The 23,201-nt window shown below is 47.5% G+C and overlaps 1 protein-coding gene across 2 annotated transcripts in view; it reads right to left on the minus strand.

Moving 5' to 3' along the window:
• CPXM2 (carboxypeptidase X, M14 family member 2) overlaps window positions 1-22,545 on the minus strand; it is a 76,745-nt gene extending 54,200 nt beyond the window's left edge. For both annotated transcript variants that reach the window (XM_086681101.1, XM_086681103.1), the window contains exon 1: window positions 22,423-22,545. In XM_086681101.1, coding sequence (XP_086537227.1) covers window positions 22,423-22,466 — 44 coding nt within the window. In that variant the 5' untranslated portion in view covers window positions 22,467-22,545. The remainder of the gene's footprint in view (window positions 1-22,422) is intronic.
• Between the last annotated feature and the right edge of the window lie 656 nt (window positions 22,546-23,201).

Genomic DNA, 23,201 nt, shown 5'->3' on the forward strand with positions numbered 1-23,201 from the left:
GAAATTTATTGTCACATTGGTTTCCACACAACACCCAGTGCTCATCCCAAAAGGTGCCCTCCTCAATGCCCATCACCCACCCTCCCCTCCCTCCCACCCCCTTAAGTTACTAGTCTTATTCAGATTATAATTTCTGCTGCTTCCATGATCGTACTACGACCATCCAACACTTCAAGCCCATGTACCCCTCCAGCTTTTGCATTCTTTTGGAACACAATTTTAATTTTTAATCCTATTTATTGTCAATGTTATATTTATATATGTGTACTAAATATGCACTAAATATTTGTATTTAATACTTAATTCATCTTAGTCTATATATTTTTTGAATCTCATAATAAATTTCCATTGTTTCCTATTAATAATATGAATAAGATTTACAAACCTACTCATTGACCCTTTCTGGTTCTTCTTCATTTATTTTTGCATTTCTGTGTTTCCATCCGGTCATTTTTTTCTGCTTGAAGAGCCCCCTCAGATACTGATGTTAAATCAGGTATGCTGGCAATAAATGTTTTCAGCTTTCATTGTCTGCACGTGGCTTTATTTCATCTCCAGGTATGAATGATATTTTTGCTGGCAGTTCTAGGTTGACATTATTTCCCCGCAGCACTTACAAAATTTGATTTTGTTGGCTTCCGAGGCATTGTTTTATTCATACACACAATCTGCAGCTACTGTCACGGCATTTAGTAAATGTACAGTAAGAATATGAGTACAAAAACGAGTGCAAAGCCCTTCAGCTCAGATCCAGCTTTGTTATTTACTAACTATATAAACTTGACACACTGGCAAACCTTTCCGAAAATAAGAAGGATAGCTACAAGGAGGTTGAACGTTAACTTAAAGATTGAGAGATGTTTTGGTACAGTGCTTAAGACCTCAGGCTTTGAGGGTCAAGGAGTCCAAACTAAAATCCTACTTTTTCCACCTATGAGCCATGACATGTATGAGAGTCATGTGACCTCCGAGCTCCAGCGGTGAAACAAGGTAACAACTCTATGTCTTTGCACAAAGAATGCAGAATTGAATGAGGTAATAAGGCACGCCTACGTCTGAGCACAGGGCCTGGGACATATTAAATGATCCATAAATCTCAGCTCTTAAGAATGACACTATCATGAATTAATACGCTGTCCAATGCCGTACGACAGGACTGCAGCTGCACTTTAAACATAATTCCGATGCTCCCCCAGACACTTCTAGAAAGTGACTCCTCCTCAAGCTTACCCCTTTGCACCCCAGTAAGGGGAACAAATCTGACAAAGCCATAAAGAAATTAAGAATTAATTAATTAAATCTTCGTTGAAATTACGAAGGTTGATGATCCAGGATGCCAGAAGAGGTTATTTGCCAATCCATAATGCTGTGGTAGGATTGAATCTCGCCTGAAAGTTAACACTGATAACACTGTAGAATGTGTTAAGCCCCGCCCCTCCTGCACCTACTGTGTCACAGATATCGCGTCAGCCTCAGGGAAAGAAAAACAAAAAAACAAAAAAAACCAAGGTAAATTACACATGATCTCTTCACTCGAGGGTTTTAGAGGTTAATGAGGAAGACAGGGAGGAAAGCTGGAAATCGGAAAAGAATGTGATTAAGTATTGCGATGAGGCGGTGGTGGCAGGTCCATTGTGATGACGGAGCCAGCTTCGGAGATCTCAGAACTATAATGTCCGTGTTTCCTGGCCTCTTAATCCTTGGGGGAAGGTTTGCAAATTCACAGCACTTTGTGGCTTTCTTCCACTTGCCTCAGAGAGATTTTTCCACATCCCAAAACCACCTTGACATGTCATTCTCTGTGACTGCACATTTCAACGCAAAGCCACGCAGCCCAAGTAAAGAAATATCGGTGTCAAAGACTGTCCGACCACAGGAAGAGAGAGGGGACTCTCCTCTGGGGTCCAGCCAGCTTCCTCCCTTAAAACAGAAATCATAATCAAAACAAAACAAAAAGTAAGTAATAGGCCTAACCTTGTAGGAGATTTGCCACACTCTCTCCTGGTCCCGCTCAAACAAATGAATGTTTTTAACCATCAGTGGGCTTGCCAGTGAGTAAATGGAAATCTCCAAGGAAAAGAAAAGAGCTGTGCACTGGGAGAAAAGGGCAGAGCTGCCTCGGGGAACAATGCACCTAACGGTGCCGGGATCAAATCACAAAGCCTAGGACAACAGAAGCTAGAGAAGTTGAACCCGGGATTTCTCCCTGGACCCTCGAAGGGAACCAAAATGATCTCAGAACAGTAGTGCCCACTTGGCTCCCAAAAGAAGCACGCACAAATCCTCTCTGAGGAAGAGTCTTCGGTATAAGCTCTCGAGGTTTGGCCAAATTCAATCACACGGGAGCTCGCGATTTTTAAAAACCACGCACACACACGAACACGCTCTCGGTGAGAAAGAAACAGCAGCGAATTTAAATCCCGAGGAACTTAACTGTCTGCAAAGAAACAATTCAAAAGAAACTAGAAAAATTATTATACTTGCTAAGATAGTCCAGCAAGGTGACTGGACGTAAGACTACGATACAAAACTAATTACAGTTCTATACAGCAGCAGCCAAAAATAAGGTACTTAGAGACGAAATGAACAAAAGATGTGTAAGAAATTTATGGAGAAAACTTTATTATTAAAAGACGCCTTGAAAGATATCAATAAATGGAAATCTATAACATGTTTGTGGATAGAAAAATCAGGGCACCTGGGTGGCTCAGTCGGTTGAGCGTCCACCTCTTGATTTCAGGTCACATTTCAGGATTCATGGGATTGAGTCCCACATTGGGCTCTGCACTGGCAGCTCGGAGCCTGCTTGGGATTCTCTCTCTCCCTCTCTCTCTCTCTGCCCTTCTCCCACTCACAGTGGGAGGCTCCATCTCAGTGCAGAGCCTGACGCAGGGCTTGAACCTCAGAACCGTGAGATCATGACCTGAGCCGAAATCAAGAGTCAGACCTCAGACAACTGGAGCCCCTCAGGCACCCCACCTTAACCTCTTCTAATGAGTATTATGTAATATCAGCTGTTCTCGATAAGTAGAGATGAGACTCTCAAATATTTGAAGGTGTTCCAAAAAATAGCAGCGGACTAACAGATATCATTATATCTGTCGATACACATTATTTTGTGTATTCATCCCTATTGTTTTCAAGAGGTACCTTTTCGGGGCGCCTGGCTGACTCAGTTGGTTAAGCGTCCGACTTTGGCCCAGGTCATGATCTCACGGTTCGTGAGTTCGAGCCCCGCATCGGGCTCTGTGCCGCCAGCTCAGAGCCTGGAGCCTGCTTCGAATTCTGTGTCTCCCTCTCTCTCTCTGCCCCTCCCCAACTCATGCTCCATCTCTGTCTCTGTCAAAAATAAATAAACTTAAAAAAAAAATTTAAAAAAAGAGGTACCTTTTCACCAATATCCCTCTACACAATTACCTCTGGAGCAGATGTTTTAGGCAGCATGACTCAGCACCTTGGCCACAACTGAACAGCCCAACGGCGGGTACTAGGCCAATCACTGTACCTTGACAATGTGCCCAGAGCTGATTTCCCTACATGTGACACTTGACCCAAGTAGAGCCAAAACATTCTTCCCTGGGATTTCAGATTTGAGATCAAGACATAGCTGTGGTTGTAAGTTGTAAACCGTGGGTGCTGATGGCAGTCCCATTCCCCATCATGTAGCTGGGGAAGCAGAGGCCAGTCTACAGAGAGAGAACAGTGAGCCAGACACACAGAGAAGCTCAAAACCAGGACCCTTGGAGAGAGTCCCAACAGTGCTTGGACCCCGGGTTCAAGCCTGAGCTCACAACCCCCACTCCTGCTCTTAAGCTCCCCGACACACACAGTGTGTCTCAAGGGATAGGACTTGGTGATTTTCACCCCATGAAGTCCTACTCAAAAAACCAGCCAAGGGTTCAGTGATCCTCAAATGCACGGCTTGCTACGTCTGAGGGAGGCAGGGAGTATAAACCCAGGCTGGGAAGCTGGCAATTATTCCGCAGGAGCCAAGCAGTTAAGCTGTTACCAGCTGTGTTTTGTGACTCCATAGGTCCGTGTGAGCCCATAGGTCCAATGGGGCTAGGACAGCAAAGCAAAGATTAGGATGCTGGAGTGGGTGGGGCGCCTGGGTGGCGCAGTCGGTTAGGCGTCCGACTTCAGCCAGGTCACGATCTCGCGGTCTGTGAGTTCGAGCCCCGCATCGGGCTCTGTGCTGACCGCTCGGAGCCTGGAGCCTGTTTCCGATTCTGTGTCTCCCTCTCTCTCTGCCCCTCCCCCGTTCATGCTGTGTCTCTCTCTGTCCCAAAAATAAAATAAAAAACGTTGAAAAAAAAAAAAAAAAGGATGCTGGAGTGGGTTAGCTATATCTTGCGACTTCAATCACGTATCTGTCACAGGGGAGACGACCTCCAGTCCAGACTGATGTACCTGGAAACAGGCGAGGAGCAGCAAGCACGTCAAGGGCAAGTGTGGTCAGAAAGCCCTACTGGCCCCACCAAGCAACCCGAGCCTGCTGAGGGCAGACAATTAAGTGCCCAGCCAGCCAGCTGCCAAACTCCCCACTGCAGCTTGAGGAAAGCAGGTGGATTAGGAAACAGAGATCACTACCGTCACAACAGGGATATTTGAGAAGAGCCAACAGAAACAGAGCAGCCCGGTCTCCCAAATCCCACACTTTTCCTTGTTCTTTCCAGCAAAACTGAGTGCGGAGAGAAGGCACACCAGCATTATCCCTACACTCTAACATCTTCCATCTGTGAAGAGTAAATGAGCTCCTATATAAACACGCGTCAACTCTGGTACTCAGAAACGTAGGAGATGGACTACAAACATAATTCCGGCCTCTTGCAAACCTCCCGATAAAAATGCTAGGACCAGACAAGGAATATGAGAGCACTAAATTGGGATAGATATTTGTGCGGATGGTGGTGCTGTAAGTGCTTGGATACAAGGCCTTCCAAGTAAGCTGGGATGCGGGCTTCTGCTCACGGTAGGCTATGTCTCCCTTCTGCATGGCTCTATACTCTGGCAGGTGCAAACGTGCGCACACACACGCGTGCACACACGCAAACACGCACACCCTAGCAGGCCAAGGGTTACCACGTGCTTGCTCCAGGATGCCTGTTCCTAAGAGCCCTGCTTTGGGCTTCATGGATTCCTGTTTTGACCTCCGAAGACTCTGAGAGCTATATAAATTTCCTATGGCTGCTGGAACAAATTCCCACAAATTTAGTGGCCTAAAACAACATGCGTGTATTATCTCACAGTTCTGTGGGATGGAAGTCTCACTGGGCTAAGGTTAAGGTGTCAGCAGGGCTGGTCTGGAGGCTCTACGCGGAGAATCTGTTTCTCTGCCTCTTCCAGCTTCTGGAGACCACCCACAGAGTTCAGGCTCCTCTCTCCATCTCAAAGTCATTAACTTCATCTCAACTGCAGAGTCCCTTCCGCCATCTAAGGTAACACACTCACAGGTTCCAGGGATCAGAACGTTGACCTCTTGTGGGAAGACGTCTGCCCACCACAGGAACCCCACTCAGACCCTAGTTCCACTCTTAGACTCATTCCAGACCCCTTCTCTCCTTCCCCAGGCTTGTGGGTCCAGACACGTCCTACCACCTCGGTCCCAACAGGATAAAACAATGGTTGCCTAATTCTGTGAGGTGAGTGGGAAGCTTAGGGCTAGGCCAGAAAACCGCAGCCACAGAAATCTAAGTCACCGCCCCCCTCAACACACCCGTCTCTCTCCCAAAGTGGACAGCCGAGTTCAAAAAGACACGCAGGAAATCCCTTCCGATCTAACGAATCAACGTTCGACGTCGCGGTCCACTTACCATAGTTTCAGTTACCTGGTGTCTCTCAAACCATTTGGCTTCTTCCAATGTCAGAAGCGCTTCCAGAAAGAGCTTCTCCCTTTGTTTTTTACCCACCGTGAGCCCAACTGGCCAAAACAAATAGGTCATCGTACCGGCCATGGGAGCCTTCCGAAAACTCTTCCAAATCCAGCCCAACGCTCGATGTGCTCTTCTGAGCCCTCCACCAACCACTGAATGTCTCCCCTACACTGGGGGATGCCCACTGGCCCTGGCTAGTATCACCGGGTGTATCTGTCTGTGAAAAGCCCCCACGTCTGCGTGTACAACAGTGTGTCTGAACGAGGGGGGATTTTGCCCCCCAGGGGACACATGGCAACGTCTAGAGACATTATTGATTGTTATGACGGGGGGGTCAGGGTACCAAGTAGGGTGCCACCAGCGGGGTCCGCTAGTGGGTGGAGTCCAGGAATGCCACAGAACATTCTAAAATGTCTGCCCAGGACAGACTCCCTAGCAAAGAGGTATCCAGACCCAGGTGCCATCAGTACTGCTGTTTAGAAACCCCAATCCGACAACTCGAAAACAACAGGGTGACGCTCCATTCGCTTTGTTCAAACCCATCCTGAGAAAGGGCTAAGTGTCACTGGCAATTCATTGGCGAGGCAACCGACACAGAGTTTTCAAGGGCTTGTCACCTTTTACCCATCAGGATGGCTGTTCTGTAATACCAGCTCCCTCAACGTGTTCCTGTTTACTTGCCGAGATAATGGGAAGGGCTCAGAAACAAACGCATGACCCACGAAGAGGGTGGGCACGGAAGCAACTTTGCAGAACACCGTTCAGCTGCCTGACGGCCACATGTGACGAACAGACACCGGTGTTTTTCCAAACACTCTGGACAGGCCCCGGACGGAAGAAACGTTGTTTTTCTGCTGCCAAAACTTGTCTTTATAAACTGTGCCCGTCTCAGCGCAAACCTGGCCCTTGGCCTCGGACAGCTTAGTCTAGAGGGGAAGACAGGGATTGCATAACTAACTATACAATCAATTACTGAACTGCAACTGTGACATTATTCAAAGAGGAAACACAGAAAGCTTATAAATGGAAGGGGAGGGGGAGGGGTGGGCTGACTTTTCTAGAGCTGGGCAGGGGAAGTGTTCCTGGGGAGGTGGCACATAAGCTAAAATACGGAGGGTGAAAGGACGTATCACGGTGAAGATTGGTTGGCATTTAAGCCGGAAGGAAAAAAGTCAATGCAAGAGATTCAACATGCAAACAATAATCGCTTCAAAAAAGTTGGCAGGAAAAAAATGGAGAGAAGAAGGAAAAGAAGACGAAGATGAGAAGGAGGAAGAGAAGGGCGAGGAGGAGGAGGGGGGAGGAAGAAGAGGAGGAAGAAGAAAAATTAGAATTTCCCAAAACTGGGGCGCCTGGGTGGCTCAGTCGGGTAAGCATCCGACTCGATTCTGGCTCAGGTCATGACCTCACTCTTTGTGAGATCGAGCCCCACGTCGCCTCCACGTGCTCAGCATGGATTCTCTAGGGATTCTCTCTCTCCCTCTCCCTCTCTTTCCGCCCCTTCTGCCTGCCCCCTCTCAAAATAAATACATGAACGTTAAAAATCTAAAAACGGAATTTCCCCTAACTAAAAAAATACGATTTCCACATTTCAAGGTCACGTCAAGTGCCAGCTACCAGGCACACACTGGGTAGTTTTTAGCACAAGGAATACAGAAAAAAAAAAACCTAAAACTTCATTGAGGAAAAACAGTTCAAATATTTATAAGTATAAATATCCTCACATCTCTATATTACAACACTAAAGGTAAAGAGGCAATGGAAAAATGTTTCCAAAGTGTGAGGGTTAACAAGTATGAGGTTTCTTTTCAGGATAAAGATCCTCCATAACTGATCGTTGTGATGAGACCATGATTCCGCGAATTTATTATATGGGTGGGATATATAGTATGGGAATGATCATCTCAATAAAGTTGTTAAAACTTATCAGGGAAAGTTATTTCCAAACTACCGATCAAGGGTAAGGTCAACAAAAACGCCTATCCCGACAGTCAAGGAATCCAAAATTTTACCTCCCAAGTGCCATCCCCAGAAGACATGAACCACCAAAATCCATGGGAAAACAGAGAGACATGGGATCTAAGAAACACAGAAGAGAGCTCAGAAGGGAGGTGAAGAGAATTCCAGAAGGAACAGTGAAGGGGCTTTGCCATAGGCCCGGAGATCAAATTCAGATGCCAGCAGAGGCCAGAAGACCCCAGGAGGGTGATCTCCGGGAAGAAAAGACCAGACTGAATTGTTGATATTACAGATGTATTCAGGGGAGATTTTCGGGCCTATCAGGAAGCTTTGGAATGAATTGGTAATAGGTACCTAGAAAACCATTAAAAAGAAGGGATTATCACCTCCAGGAAAAGCAAAAAAGCTGGAGGAAAGGAAATATAATTATAGTATATCAGGTGACCCAGCTGTAAATAATAGTTCAGCAATGACCATGATGCAAACGCTGAATACTGATTTAGCTAAAATTGATACTCCTTTGGGATGATGGGAGGAGAAAGACAGAGACACAGAGACAGAGAAAATGCACACGCACTGGAGACAGGTCAGTAAAGGTAGGTCAATAAGAGACATCCTTAGCTTTCACAGTAGAAAGTGGACAGATGGACAATGAGTAATGTAAAACAATCATGAAAAAGTACCAAAAGCATTTGTTCAGAAATACAGGTATTAAGATAAATAAAATAGGGGCGCCTGGGTGGCGCAGTCGGTTAAGCGTCCGACTTCAGCCAGGTCACGATCTCGCGGCCCGTGAGTTCGAGCCCCGCGTCGGGCTCTGGGCTGATGGCTCGGAGCCTGGAGCCTGTTTCCGATTCTGTGTCTCCCTCTCTCTCTGCCCCTCCCCCGTTCATGCTCTGTCTCTCTCTGTCCCAAAAATAAATAAATAAACGTTGAAAAAAAAAATTAAAAAAAAAAAAAGATAAATAAAATAGAAGAGACAGCTAAAGGGTTTCCAATAGCAGTTGCCTGGGGACATCAGGAAATTGGGATGAAGGGATTGGGATAGAGGCTACTATTTTTTTTTTTTTTTAGTTTATTTAGTTATTTCTGAGAAAGAGAGAGAGTGAGAGAGAGTGTGTGTGCACACACACACACACACACGCACGTGAGGGGGAGGGACGGGGAGAGAGAGAGAGGGAGAGAGAATTCCAAGCAGTTCTCATGCTGTCAGTGCAGAGCCTGACATGGGGCTCGATCTCATGAACCACAGTATCATGATCTGAGCCAAAATCAGCAGTCGGACACTTAACCGACTGAGCCACCCAGGTGCCCCTTGCGTTACGATCTTTAATTAGAAGTAATGCTCTTTGATGTTTAAAAGTACACATGTGATATTTTTCATTAAAAAGTCAATGCCCACGCGTCTCTCTTTCTCATCTCTGCTACACTCTGGCACTTTCTCAATTTCTCCACCCAGTTTAGGTTCATTTTCGTCAACCATGCAAGAATCGAGGCCAATTTACATCTCAGTTACAAACTCAAAGCACGATTAAAAAACAAGGCTTCTTTTTTATTTTTCTTTCAAGAGTTCACATTTTACTATGTTACTCTGGAGAGAAAGTCAGTGGAATTTTATATGAGTAAAATTGGAAAGCCCTTTGCTTTTAACTTCCTATGGCCCTCCTTGTGTTCTAAATGTATTGCCAACTGGCTGGTCTGTTGGCCGTGCTAATGTTGTTTTTTTTTTGTTTTTTGTTTTTTGTTGTTTTTTTAATAAACTTTAAAGGAAAACTGGAGATCAGAAGGTTGTTTAAAAAGAAGAAAAATAATGACTTTGGGAAACTTAGCAAAGATTTTAACTTTTTAAAAATGTTTAGAGAGCTCACGGGCTCAACCGCTCTCTCTACCTGGACTGAAGCATTAGCACACCGTGAAAAGTCTCCCCCCCAGAAAGAGAGAGAGGTCTTGGTAGAAAATAGAAACCTTCCTACCAGGCATGAAAGACGGTGTCAAGCGAGCAAAATCCACACCAGGAGAGTTTTACGTTCCCGAGCCCAGCTTGGAGCGTCAAGGGGGAGCAGGCAGAGAGCTGCCGACAATTCCTGCTGGGAGGGGGTCCTGGAAACGGGCCACAGAACTGGGCTCAGAGACTCACTCTGCCAGGTACCAGCCTCTGCTGCCTCTGGCACCTGTAGTCCTGGGTAAGTGTGAATTGTTAAATTCTAACTTCCAGGAGCACAGTAAGGAACGAAGTTAGCACACACACAATGCACTTACTCCTGAAGGACCTCAACATGTGGTAGTTATTTTCATCACGACTGTTCTGGAATGAAACTTGACATCTTCTTGCGCCGAATGACACCCAGGCGCTCCCCCAGCTGCGACCTTGCCAGTACGAGTGGAAGAGGCCAAGCCAATGCCAGAGAACATGCACCCCGAGGAATCGTGTCTCTTCCTATTTGAAGGTCTCCTTTCCCCCAAATCAAAGTTACCAAACATGGTTTGGAAATTTCTGCTGAGATGGCTGGACACCCACCAGAAATTCCAGGAAGACCAGAAGCTTCTGGGTAGAGGACTGTGAGGGGAAAACATTCATTTTCTGGACTTGAACTATGCCTTGACCACAATTCAGAACGGACTTCAGAAAAAAATACAGAGAATCCACTGGCTAGACTTCACAGAGGCTCTCCCACCATGTACTATACAGATTGTGATTGTGCGTGTGTGTGTGTGTGTGTGTGTGTGTGTGTGTGTGTACATACTCATCAGAGAAGACAGAGAGGAACAATGCCAGTAGAAGGCAGAATCCACTGTGGTCCACACACAGCAGTTTCCCAGCATGTTACCCTTCGTACCACGGAGCCACAGCAGCCAAATGGAAGATGCCACGGTACCTAGCTGCACACAGCAGGCCACGACGAGCCCAACACATGGTGCCCGTTCCCCTTCTTCCTCTCTGCTCGGTGTGGCCACGTGCTCTAACTTGGAAGTGTTCCCTGAACAGTTATTCCCTATCTTTATGCAAAAGAAACAAGCAAAAGATAATAAGCCGGAGTTCTTTCGTCTCTGTCTGCACAACATCTGGCCAGAGTCTGCAGCTGCTGACCTCCGCCCTCCCTTCTGACGATGATGTCCGTCTATCCCTGTCTCTCAAGCAGCAGCCTCGACCCTTCCAAGCTACCTTCACCTTTTTTTGTGAAAAGGAGTGCCCTTCACTTGAACTTGCTCTTGTACCCGAATACAGGACGTAACACGCTGACGCTGATATTTTTATCAGGATTGTTGTCCGTTTTAGTGGTGCTCTGGTGCCACGTTGCTTGGGGTTTGTGAGGTCTGCCCACAGAAGCTCCGTAATTTCGAGGGCACGGTCCCTGCCGCAGAAAGGGCTCTCCGGGGTGATGCAGGCCCCCTGGTTTTCCCTACAGCCTTCAGACGTATCTAGTGCAGACACGTTCTGTGATGCACACTTTCCACCACCAGCGTCATCTAGTTCCGCTAACCAGGATCATCGGGTGTAATTTGGAACACCCACTGGACGGGAACTACGCACCAGGCACCGTCGGAGCTATGCTACTTATTTTGTTGCGTTGAATTAACACTGCGGCCTGAGTACTATCATTATTCCAGTTTTACAGATAAGGGAACAGAAGCACACGAAGTCCAGTTGTTTGCCTGGGGTCCCACATTAGAGGGACAGTTTGCTGCCAGTCCCGCGCATAGAACGCAGCACCTGTAGGATTATGGTCTCTTCCGTGAGACGGTGCTACTGAGCACAGGAAGTTCAAGAGGCCATCCCAGAGGGGGAGATGAGACCCCAAACCCGGGTATCCTGGTTGTTTTAATCTGTTCTTAATAGCTGGTGGAGGAGAAGGGCAGTTAAAAGATACTAGCAACTTAAGTAGGGAAGGTTTAGGCACACTTCCCGCGCAGAGGTAAACGGTAAGCAAGGTAACGAGTCAGCTACAGTCAGAAGGAGCAGGGAGGGGGGGGAATTACATAAATGTACTCATTTGTTCATAATAGCGTGTTAATCGGTAGTGTCTGAAGAAATACTGCATTACAGGCGTTGCAGAAAATTGCAGTCAGAGAAAGAGATAGGAGAACTGCGTTACAGACCTTCCTCATCATCAGAGGAAATACGACTCTGTGGATATACACGAGAAACACACAAAGTGACTCAGAAACGTTGAAACAGAAATCTGGGCACACGGATATCGGCAAAGGCAAATATAGAGAAGGCCGAGATTACAATTGTAAAATCTGCCCGCTGAATTCAGGGGAAAGAGAGCACTAAGCCGGACAAAGAAGGGCCCTGCATGATTCCAAAGGATACAGCTCACAATAAGGCATTAAGCAGTTGTGAATATCTATGTGCTAAAGCATAGCACCAACTAAATGAAACAAATTACAGGAGACACAAGGAGGGAAGGAGACAGTCTCTCTCGGCCATGATGGACTGTCAGCATAAAAGAGACGAAACACCACTAATTAAGAAGGTAAATCTAACGGCTATACGTGTGTGGGGCGCCTGGGTGGCTCAGCTGGTTAAGCGTCCAACTTCGGCTCAGGTCATGATCTCACGGTTTGTGGGTTCGAGCCCTGCATCGGGCTCTGTGCTGACAGCTCAGAGCCTGGAGGCTGCTTCAGATTCTGTGCCTCCCTCTCTCTCTCTGCCCCTCCCCTGCTCGCATTCTGTCTCTCTCTCTCTCTCAAAAATAAATAAACATAAAAAAAAAATACTTGAGTTTAATGGCTATACGTGTGTTCTGTTGCCCTAAAACAAAAATAGTCTTTCTATTCCATCACTCATGGTGCTTTCACAAAAAAAAAAAAACAAAAAACTGTCCTTATTTTAGGCGTCAAAAGAAACTTCTAAAACGTCAACAAATTAGAAAGTAGAGACAATATTCTCTGATACAATGAGAAATGTATAAAATTAAAATCCTGAGGTGCCTGGGTGGCTCAGCCAGTTGAGCGTCCAACTGTTGATTCTGACTCAAATCATGATCCTAGGGTCATGGGATCGAGCCTGGCATCAGGCTCTGTGCTGAGAGTGGAACCTGCTTGAGATTCTCCCTCTCTCCCTCTGCCCCTCTCCCCTGCTCACTCGCTCTAAAATAGATAAAATGATTTTTTTTTTAAATTAAAAATCCAGGGGCACCAGGGTGGCTCAGTCAATTTTAAGCGTCCGACCTAAGCTCAGGTCATGATCGCGCAGTCTCGAAGTTCCAGCCCCGCATTGGGCCCTGTGCTGACAGCTCAGAGCCTGGAGCCTTCTTCAGATTCTGTGTCTCCCTCTCTCTCTGCCCCTCCCCCACTTGCACTCTGTCCCTGTCTCTGTCTCTCTCTCAAAAATAAACATTAAAAAAAAATTTTAATTAAAATATAAAATTCCAAGCCCTCTTGCTCCAGGAAATGTAAATCAGTCTCCCAAATAATCTTTGATCAGAGAGAAAATCAAAATCAAAAGTAAAGAACATCTAGAAAACAACAGTAATAAAACTTCATATGTCAGCAACTGCCCGGACAGAGTTAAGCAGTACTGGGCAGAAGTTTCTAGTCCTACAAGCAGACATCATTAAATAAGAGGGAGAAAAAGAAATGAATGAATGAAGAGTCCAACCCAGAGGATTAATTGAATAATAAAATCTGAATAAAGCAAAAGGAAGGAATCTAAACAAATTATTGAATTCAAAAACAGAAAAATAGCAGAACTGATCAGTAATTCCAAGGAATGCTTGTTCTTTTTTTAAACTTAAATTTTAATTAACACACAGTGCAATATTGGTTTTAGTATAATTCAGTGATTCATCACTTACATACAAGTGCCCTCCGTAATGCCCATCACCCATCTAGCCCATCTCCCGCCCACCTCCCTCCATCAACCCTCAGTTTGTTCTCTATCATCAGGAGTCTCTTGTCATCTGTTTCCCTCTCTTCTCTCCACCCCCCTTCCCATATGTTCATCTGTTTGGTCTCTTAAACTCCGCGTATGAGTCAAATCCTATGGTACTTGTCTTTCTCTGATTGGCTTATTTTGCTTAGCACAATACATTCTAGCTCCATCCACGTTATTGCAAATGGCAAGATTTCATTCTTTTGATGGCTCACTAATATTCCACCGTATATTATATCACATCTTCTTTTTCTATTCATCAATTGATGGATAGCTTGGCTATTGTTGATAATGCTGCTATAAACATCAGGGTGCATGTATCCCTTCGAATCTGTATTTTTGTATCCTGTGGTTAAATACCTAATAGTACAATTGCTGGATAGTGAGATAGTTCTATTTTTAGCTTTTTTTTTGAGGAACCTCCATACTGTTTTCCAGGGTGGCTGCACCAGTTTGCATTCCCAGCAGCAGTGCAAAAGGGTTCCTCCTTCCCCCCCCCCCCCCCCGCACCCTCGCCAACACCTGTTGTTTCTTGTGTTGTTAATTGTAGCCATTCTGACAGGTGTGGGGTGGTATCTCAGTGTGGCTTTGATTTGTATTTCCCTGAGGATGAGTGACGTTGAGCATTTTTTCTTGTGTCGGTTGGCCATCTGGATGTCTTCTTTGGAGGAGTGTCTGTTCATGTCTTCTGTTCATTTCTTTTTTTTTTTTCAAAGTTTTTTATTTATTTTTGGGACAGAGAGAGACAGAGCATGAACGGGGGAGGGGCAGAGAGAGAGGGAGACACAGAATCGGAAGCAGGCTCCAGGCTCCGAGCCATCAGCCCAGAGCCTGACGCGGGGCTCGAACTCACGGACCGCGAGATCGTGACCTGGCTGAAGTCGGACGCTCAACCGACTGTGCCACCCAGGCGCCCCTTCTGTTCATTTCTTAACTGGGTTATTTGTTGTTTTGGATGTTGAGTTTGATAAGTTCTTAGATTTTGGATACTAACCCTTTATCAGATATCATTTGCAAGCATCTCTCATTCCGTAGGCTGCCTTTCAGTTTTGTCGATTGTTTCTTTCACTGGCAGAAGCTTTTTATCTCAATGAAGTCCCAATAGTTCACGTTTACTTTTGTTTCCCTTGCATAATTGTTTAAAGGTTCATTTCTTCTGATCAGTGATTATTCTCATTATTTTGAAGTATTTGTCCATTTCCTTTTTTTTCTTCATTAAAATATCTAATGCCTCCCTTAAAAAGGAGGAGAAAATGGTAAGATAGACAATGCACTGGGGCATCTGGGTGGCTCAGTCGGTTAAGCATCCAACTTTGGCTCAGGTCATGATCTTGTGGTTCATGAGTTTGAACCAGAGCCTGCTTAGGATTCTATGTCTCGCTCTCTGCCCCTCCCCCACTCATGCTCGCTCTCTCTCTCTCTCAAAAATAAATAAACATTAAAAAAAAGATAGACAATTCATTAAATACTCTAGTGAAGGAAGAAAAAAAGGAAATGCACAAATATTTCAAAATAATGAGAAAATAATCACTGACCAGAAGAAACGAATCCTTAAACAACTGTGCTGAATCAAATATGAATATATTTCTAAACACAAGATTTCTAGGACAACAGAATTTATCAAAACCGAGCAAAGAGACAGAAAATCTAAACAGCCAGAGCACTGGTGCAGAAAGAAAGGCAGTCATAAAAGCGCTCCCCACAAGCCCCTCTGAATGCTCGTGCCTGGATGTACTCAAAGCTGGGAAAGCAAGAAAATCTTCCCTCACTTGGAAGATTCGATACCGAAAATCAACAAAGACTGCTCACACAGAGGAAACTTTAACCTCATGCCACATATGAATATTGACGCAAAAATCCTAAATAAAATAGTTGTAAACCACACCATTCGCATCTGCTTAAAAGACATGAAATTCTCAGGTATAAATCTGATAAAACACGTACTGAACTTGCAAGCGTAAAAAAAAACCATAAAACACTGACAAAGGGAATCAAAGAAGTCTAATTAAATGAGAAAACATTCCCTGTTTGCGGACGAGAGGCTTTGGTAGAGCGAAGCTGCTCTCCAAGTTAATAGACAAGATTCACTATAATTCCTGTTGAATCCCATTTAGACTTTTTTATGGTATAAACAGTATTATTCTAAAATGATTATGGAAAGGCGAAGAAACTAGAATCGCTAAGACGATTCTGAAAAAGAATAAAGCAAGAGGAATCCATCTACCCTGTTTTAAGACATTGTACAGCTACAATACGATGGACGAGGAACAGACACACGGATCTGTGGAACAGAACAGAGAACCCAGAGATAAACCCACACAAACATGGCCAACCGACTTTGAACAAAGGCGCAAGAGGAATTTCACGGTGGAGGGGACAGTCTTTTCAACATTTGGCGCAGAAGCAATTATGTGTCTATGTGCAATTACACACAATGAGGTTTAATGAGATAGATCATTAAACCCCATGAAACCTAACACTTTATATAAGAATTAACTCAAAACGGGTCGCAGATTTAAAGGTAAAACGTAACACTATGAAACTTCAGAAGATAATACATGAGTAAGTCTTTGGGGTCTAGAGCTTAGTAAAGAGTTCTTCGACCTGACCTCAAAAGCACAATCCATAAAGGAAAAAAAAAAACAAAAAAAATCAATAGCGTATACTTGGCTGAAATTAAAACCTTGCTCTCTGAGAGCTTAACATGAAGCCAGGGTGAAAGGATTAAAAAATAAGCTGCGGACTGGGAGAAAATATTCGCAAACCGTTGATCTGACGAAAGACATAGCTGGAATTTACAAAGCCCACGACAGACAGGAATTTAGAATGTCAAGCTGGAGGCCCTTCAGCTGGTATCTTAGTCCCCGTGGGCTGTTAGAACCAAACACCACGGACTGGGTGGCTTATAAACAACAGAGATTTATTACTCCCAGTTCTGGAGGCTGGGACGTCTGAGACCAGCCCCGGGTGCCAGTTGGTCACAGATTCTCCTTACACCCTTCCACGGAAGAAGGGGCTGGGGAGCTTGGTGGGGCCTCTTTTATAAGGGCACTAATCCCAAGCATGGAGGCTCCCCATCATGACTTAATCGATTCCCAAGGGCTCCACCCACAAATACTATCACATCACGTGTTAGGATTTAGCATATACACTTCAAGAGGCATACCAACATCCAGGCCGTAGCAGCTGGGGAAAGTATGGAAAAGAAACAATGCGGGGACATTATTTCTAGTGGCCACTGGAGAATGAGTCTGATCAGTTACACCTATGCCAAAACACAGTCCAAAATACAATGACTCCAAGATTTCAATGTAGAAATCGAAACCATAAACGTGCTCAAAGAAAACATGGGGGCAATCACGCACGTTCTCAGAAGGGCGATGCCTTTACAAGGCGGTCATAAACCTTAAGACACTGATTATATTAACCGCGTACAAATTCAAAGTTTTTGTACAACAGAGGGGGCCAAGTGACAAGGAAGGGAGTGACTGGGGACAACAGGAGTGGCTCAAATCACAGTCAAATAACTAGTTTTGGGAGGCCACAAGGTAAGATCCGAGGCACCCCCGGGGGGTCTACCACAGTGGGCCTTCACAACAATCGGCCTTGCCGGTCAGATTCTTCTCTCTTTCCACCTCACAAGAGAGAGAATCTCCCCACATCCTCACCAACAAGCACCACCCGCCCCAGAAAACAGCACTGGACATGGCAAATGAGTGAAGTCAGTCGGGAAAGGGACCATTAATAACCCACAACCCCAGCTGTAAGGAGCACTGAGTGTCGTCCACTTTCTCAGACAAGTAGAGAGAGCCCCGTGAAATCCCTTTTCAGTCAGAGAAGGAAGGGCCCAACGATCTCAGTTTTTAGGCCAATTTTCTGCTGGAACTATGGGGGGCGGGGGGCTGGCAGCTTCCTCTTCCTGTCCATCACCTCCTTGACAGAGCTTCGCAGGCTCAAATCCAAGCTGCGGCCAACCTATAACTCTGGGCAAGACCACCGCTCCCCCGAGGTCTAAACTTGTCTTTTGTAGCATCTTGAAAATAAAAGGTGGGGGGGGGGTGGGGGGGTGGGAAGCGTTGCCTTTTCTCTACAATAGGCATCTGTCTACTCCCAGCACTCAAGAACACAGACACGGCTTTCTTGTTCTCTCCCTCCTTCCGGAACCACAGTGACGCAGTTAAATGGTGTGCTACTAGGGGCGCCTGGGTGGCTCAGTCGGTGAAGTAACCAACTCTGACTCAGGTCATGATCTCATGGTTCATGAGTTCGAGCCCTGTATTGGGCTCCGCACTGACAGCTCAGAGCCTGAAGCCTGCTTCAGATTCTGTGTCTCTTCGCTCTCTGCCCCTCCCTGACTCATGCTCTGTCTGTCTCTGTCTCTGTCTCTCTCTCAGAAATAAAACATTAAAACATTTAAATGGTGTTATATGCTCAGCACAGACAAACGCTGGACGCTGAAAAATCAGCCCACTGATTTATTAGATTTTTTCAATTACCATGGCCTTTTGCAAACGCAGACCACAGGAGAGAGTGTTATAAACTTAGAAATAGTATCTAGTTTTCCATTACCTCCAGCAAAAAATGTCTACCGGGATGAGAGAGGGAAAATACCACTCTGGAGGCCAAGCCCAATCGAGTTGGGTAGAGGATGAGGCAGTTCCTAGCTAAGAAACTCCACAGCAGAAAACTGAAAGTAAAAAGAAAATGTTTAAAGTCCTTTAAATCTGAAAGAGTCACTCAAGAGACCAGGAGAAAAAGGAACCAAAGAAATAGCTCACAAGAATCCTCAAAATTAGAAGATGGGCACCTGGGTGGCTCAGTCGGTTAAGCGTCCGACTTCGGCTCAGGTTGTGATGTCACTGTTCACGAGTTCGAGCCCCGCGTCGGGCTCTGTGCCGACAGCTCAGAGCCTGGAGCCTCCTTTGGATTCCATGTCTCCCTCTCTCTCTGCCCCTCCCCTGCTCATGTTCTGTCTCTCTGTTTCTGTCTCTGTCTCTCTCAGAAATAAAAATGTTAAAAAAAATTTTTTTAAAAATTAGAGAGAAGAGAGTTGGCTTCCAACCCTGCTCCGCGAGAACGTGTGTCGAGCCCGGAGCTTCCTGGCCGGCTCCGCCTGGCACTGACCTCACGTCAGAGGGCAAAGCCGTGGGGTGGCCAGGCCACATGAGGGCTTGCGGGGGCCCGAGAAACTTTTGCCTCCATGGGTGCTATTGGTTTCCCACTGCAGACTTAGCGGTTTCAGCTACGCATTTATTATCTTACGGCTCGGGAGGGCAGAATTTCTGAGATCAGGGTGTCGGGCAAGGGCCGGGTATCTCCTGGAAGCTCCAGGGAGGAATCTGTTCCCTTGCTTTTCCAACTTGTAGAGGCCACCCCCATTCCCTGCTCGGGGCCCCTTCCTCCACCCGCAGAGCCAGCCCCAGCTGCTGGGCAGCTCGCTGTGTCTTGTGCCTCCCCCTTCCGCTGTCAAGGACCGCCACGTCTGCACCGGGCCCGCCCAGGCAACCCAGGGTCACGTCTCTATTTGCGGGTCAGCCGATCAGCAACCTCAAGTCCATGTGCGACCCTGAGGCCCGTGTGCCTTGGAACCTCGCACCTTCTCAGATTCTTGGGGACTCAACGTAAACATCTGTGCCGGCTACTCTCCTGCTGACCACAGGCCACTTGCTTCCTCCATAAAAACAATTTTCAAGCCATGTTTTTTTTTGACTGCATTGGTACAGAGGTGAACACAGTAACATGATATATTTGAATGTTTTCTTTAACCTCAACGTTCCTTTCTTTTTTTTTCCAGGTTGTACAAGAGGTTAAACACGTTCACGGGCCCCTAAAGGTCACAAGGCCCCTGGCACCGTGTCTGACAGGTAAGTGGGCCCTGGGTGTGGCCAGCAACGCCCTCTGGCCCCCGGCGTCCACAAGTGCTCAGAAGCACACAGGAGCCCATTCACGGGGCTTGAGGCCTCAGGGTGCAGGAGAAAATTGTGAGTAATTGCGGGGAGAAGGAGGGGGAGGGCAGAAAGCACAGGTATGTTCACGACGAGGCAGAGAGAGATAATCAAGCTGTGTGTGCTCTCCAAGCCTCAGTGTTCTCATCCACACAATGGGGACAAGAAAGGGACCTTCCCGGCAGGTACCGAGAGGCACCCAGTATGGTGATGCCAAGTGCTCTGCAGCCCCGGCACAGGGAAGCGATGTCATTTTATTTCAAGAAATTTCCTGCCGGCCAAATCCATTTCTACAAAATACAGACGTGTCAGAGGAGTATTTTCACAAAATGCCAGGCTCTGCTTAGCTGCAACGTGGCTGATCCAGTTCTAACGTCTTTCCTGGGTGCCCTCCGGGGACACGGGAGGTCCAAGCTATGAATGGCTAGGGGAGGGGGCTGCCAGGAAGGGGCGGTGAGATGTTGACTTCATAAATAACAGCAGCCACGGCCCACTGTGCCTCCGCTGTGTCCCGAATGTGCCGGTCCATTCTGAGACCATCTGCGTCTCACTGAACATGCACAACAAGCTGAGAGGGAGTTGTCACCTCTCCTTACAAGACCAGGAGGCTTGGAATCGCCAGGAGCCCACCTGGACCACCCACCCACCTACTCTGGGCTGGGGGTGGCCGTCCAGCCTCTGGATGGGAGAGAATCAGGATGTGATCTGAGCAGTTTCGAATGATGCAGCAGGAGGGGCGGTCACTGAGACCTTCCCTCTGTTGGCTGGTACAACCTAGCACTTGGGGGCTCAGTGGCAAACAACAGCCAGGTCCTGCCTGCTGCCCGGGAGTGACATCAGTGCAAGTAACAACAAATAAATAGGTAATCAAATAAAGCCAAGTGGGGGCACAGAGCTACTGAGAGTGCATTTCAAAAGAATGATCAGGAAAAAAAAAAAAGCCTCTGATGGAAGAGGGTTGAACTTTCAGACAGAGAGAATGCTAAGTGCAAAGGCCCTGAGGCAGGAGCATGCTTGCTTCATCTGTGGAACAGAGGAGGCTCCTGCTAGGAGTGCAGTCAGACAGACAGTGCCAGCCAATCCACAAAGGCTGTGTGGGTCCAGGGGTAGAAGCATTATGTGAGCTAACCAGGGGTGGGGCCCCCTCTACCAGGAAACAGATGAGAAAAAAGATGAGATGTACCCAGCAGCCTTCTGGAGGATTTCCTGGGGGGGGTCACAGCTAGGGACCGAGGACCCCTGAGTAAAGCAGGGTGGAAGTTCAAGCCCCAGGAAGGAGCTCGAGAGTTGTTTCCATTTCAAAGCTGTTACCTTCCAAGAGCCTGTTTCTGAGTCATCGGCACCCAGAAAACCTAGTACGACCATGCAACCGTTAAGTGAGAGTTTCGTTTGATTTCAAACAACCCTCCCTGCGTGGTGGAAACAGAACATGAAATGAAGAAATGATTGCATGCCAGGCCCTCTATCTGAACTTGTCGAGGTTTTCATTAAAACCCCTCCATCTCGTGCCAAACTCAGCAATTCAAAGACTGTCAGTTTCCGAAGAAGTTAGAAAGGTGTTCGGAAACTTGTGCCTTCCCAGCCCTCCCCCCCCCCCCTCCGGAAGGTGCCAGACATTTCATGTGACCAGGAAGTGAGGAAGGAGGCCCGGTACCGCGCATTCTGAAAACACACACTCTCTCTCCCCCAAGAAGCCAGGAGGTGATTGATGGAGTGCTGGCCAGCCTCCCCTCAAGCTCTGTGCAAGCTCTGTGCCACCGGATGCCCCTCTGCGCCCCTGGCCCCAGCCCCCTGTGCTGCGTCGCTCTGCGCCCTGGTGGCCCAGACCCCAACCCCGGGGGACGAGGGAAGCATGAAGGCCGAGGTCGGTCCTCTGTGAGCAGAAAACAAGATGAACTGAAGATTAAGGGAGGGGCTGGGTGGACACTTCCCGCTGGGAGCCAGGGGTCCAGCTGCTGGGCAGATCCCAGGCCAGGCAGGTGTTGGAGCGGTTCCCTCTCCACCCCCGTCTCTGGATGCACACCCTCCAGCGGCGTCTCTCCTTAGCTCTGCCTTGCTTCTCGCCACACCCCACCATCTCCTCACCTCTCCTGAGCTCGGGTCCGGCGCATCCCAGACATTCTCCCAACAGGGACGGCAGTGGGGGCCAGCCTGCAGCCTCGAGACTTCCAGACGCCTACTCCTCTCCGACCCCCGGCTCGCTCACACCCCCCCCCCCCACCCCTGGGCCCCAGCTGATCACCTCCACTGCCCCTGTGGACTTTTCAGATGACCACTGTCTTCCCGGCCAAGCTCGCGTCCACTTCTGAAGCCTCATTTCCCCTAGTGGCTCCTTGAACTTGCTGTGAACTTCCAGGGAATCAGCCCTCTGCCTCTTCCCCCGCCAGCCCTGGCGCTGACCCTCACACCCTTCCTTCCAAATGCGCTCTGTGCCCTGCCAGCTCCCGAAATGCCCTTGTCCCTGCACCTCCTCCAGCGGCTCGGCCATCGACTCTATCGCCCCCTAGTGGAGAAAGCGCCAGCCGTGCCAGGTGGGACGGGTCCAAGCCTATGAGCTCCAGACACCCGCTGAGCCCTCTGAGGGCCCTCCCTGTCCTCTTGCCATAAGCGGCCAACCCCTAGAGCCGCCACACTCACGGTCTGCAGAGGACCCCGCCGATCTGCCCCACCGGCCACCAGCCCCTCCTGCGAACACAGCTCTTCCCAGTGCAGAAAGGGGGAACGGGCCTTTCCCTGGCCTTGCCTTCCCTCTGGGTTGGGCACCTACTTCAGCTGCTCCTCTCCTTCACCATCAGAACTGTCCAGAACCATCCGCGGAGGCCCACATTCAGAACCTTTGCTACAGCTTTCCACGGACAAACAGAAAGCCAGCCCCTTAGGTTGGGGTTGTGTCTCCACCTTCTTTGTGTCCTTGGTCACAAGTCTGGCTCCCAGCCTGGCTCCGTTCATCTGGCTCTGATTAGCCTGACTGTTTAAAAATTCAGCCGCCCAGTCAAACCCTCCCAGCCGTCACCTTACCAACTCATCAGTCAGACTGCTACCTCACTTTGAGGACACATTCACAGACTCTCCAGAGAATGAGAATCGTTTTGTTGGTTAACCAAGTAAAACTTAAAACCTTCGGCTATTTTTAAACTGCCTGTATTTCGCCCATGTCGTTACAGCAGCTATCCACCTCCGGCAGAATAATTAACTTTCCAACCATCACACTGGTTGTGATTGTAGCACCCATAGGTCTAATATACTTTCTGAGATTAGGGAAATTAAAGATTAGCTTTTTAAAAAAATTTTTTTAATGTTTACTTATTTTTGAGACAGAGAGAGAGAGAGAGCATGAGCAGGGGAGAGGCAGAGAGAGGGAGACACAGAATTTGAAGCAGGCTCCAGGCTCTGAGCTGTCAGCACAGAGCCCGACGCGGGTCTCGAACTCACCGACCGTGAGATCATGACCTGAGCCGAAGTCGGACGCTTAACCGACGGAGCCACCCAGGCGCCCCAAAGATTAGCTTTTATTAGTATGGAGACGTTTCACTAAATTGCAGGGTG

Source organism: Puma concolor, chromosome D2, assembly GCF_028749965.1.
Source record: "Puma concolor isolate L17-30 chromosome D2, mPumCon1.1.hap2, whole genome shotgun sequence".
Taxonomy (NCBI): Eukaryota; Metazoa; Chordata; class Mammalia; order Carnivora; family Felidae; genus Puma; species Puma concolor.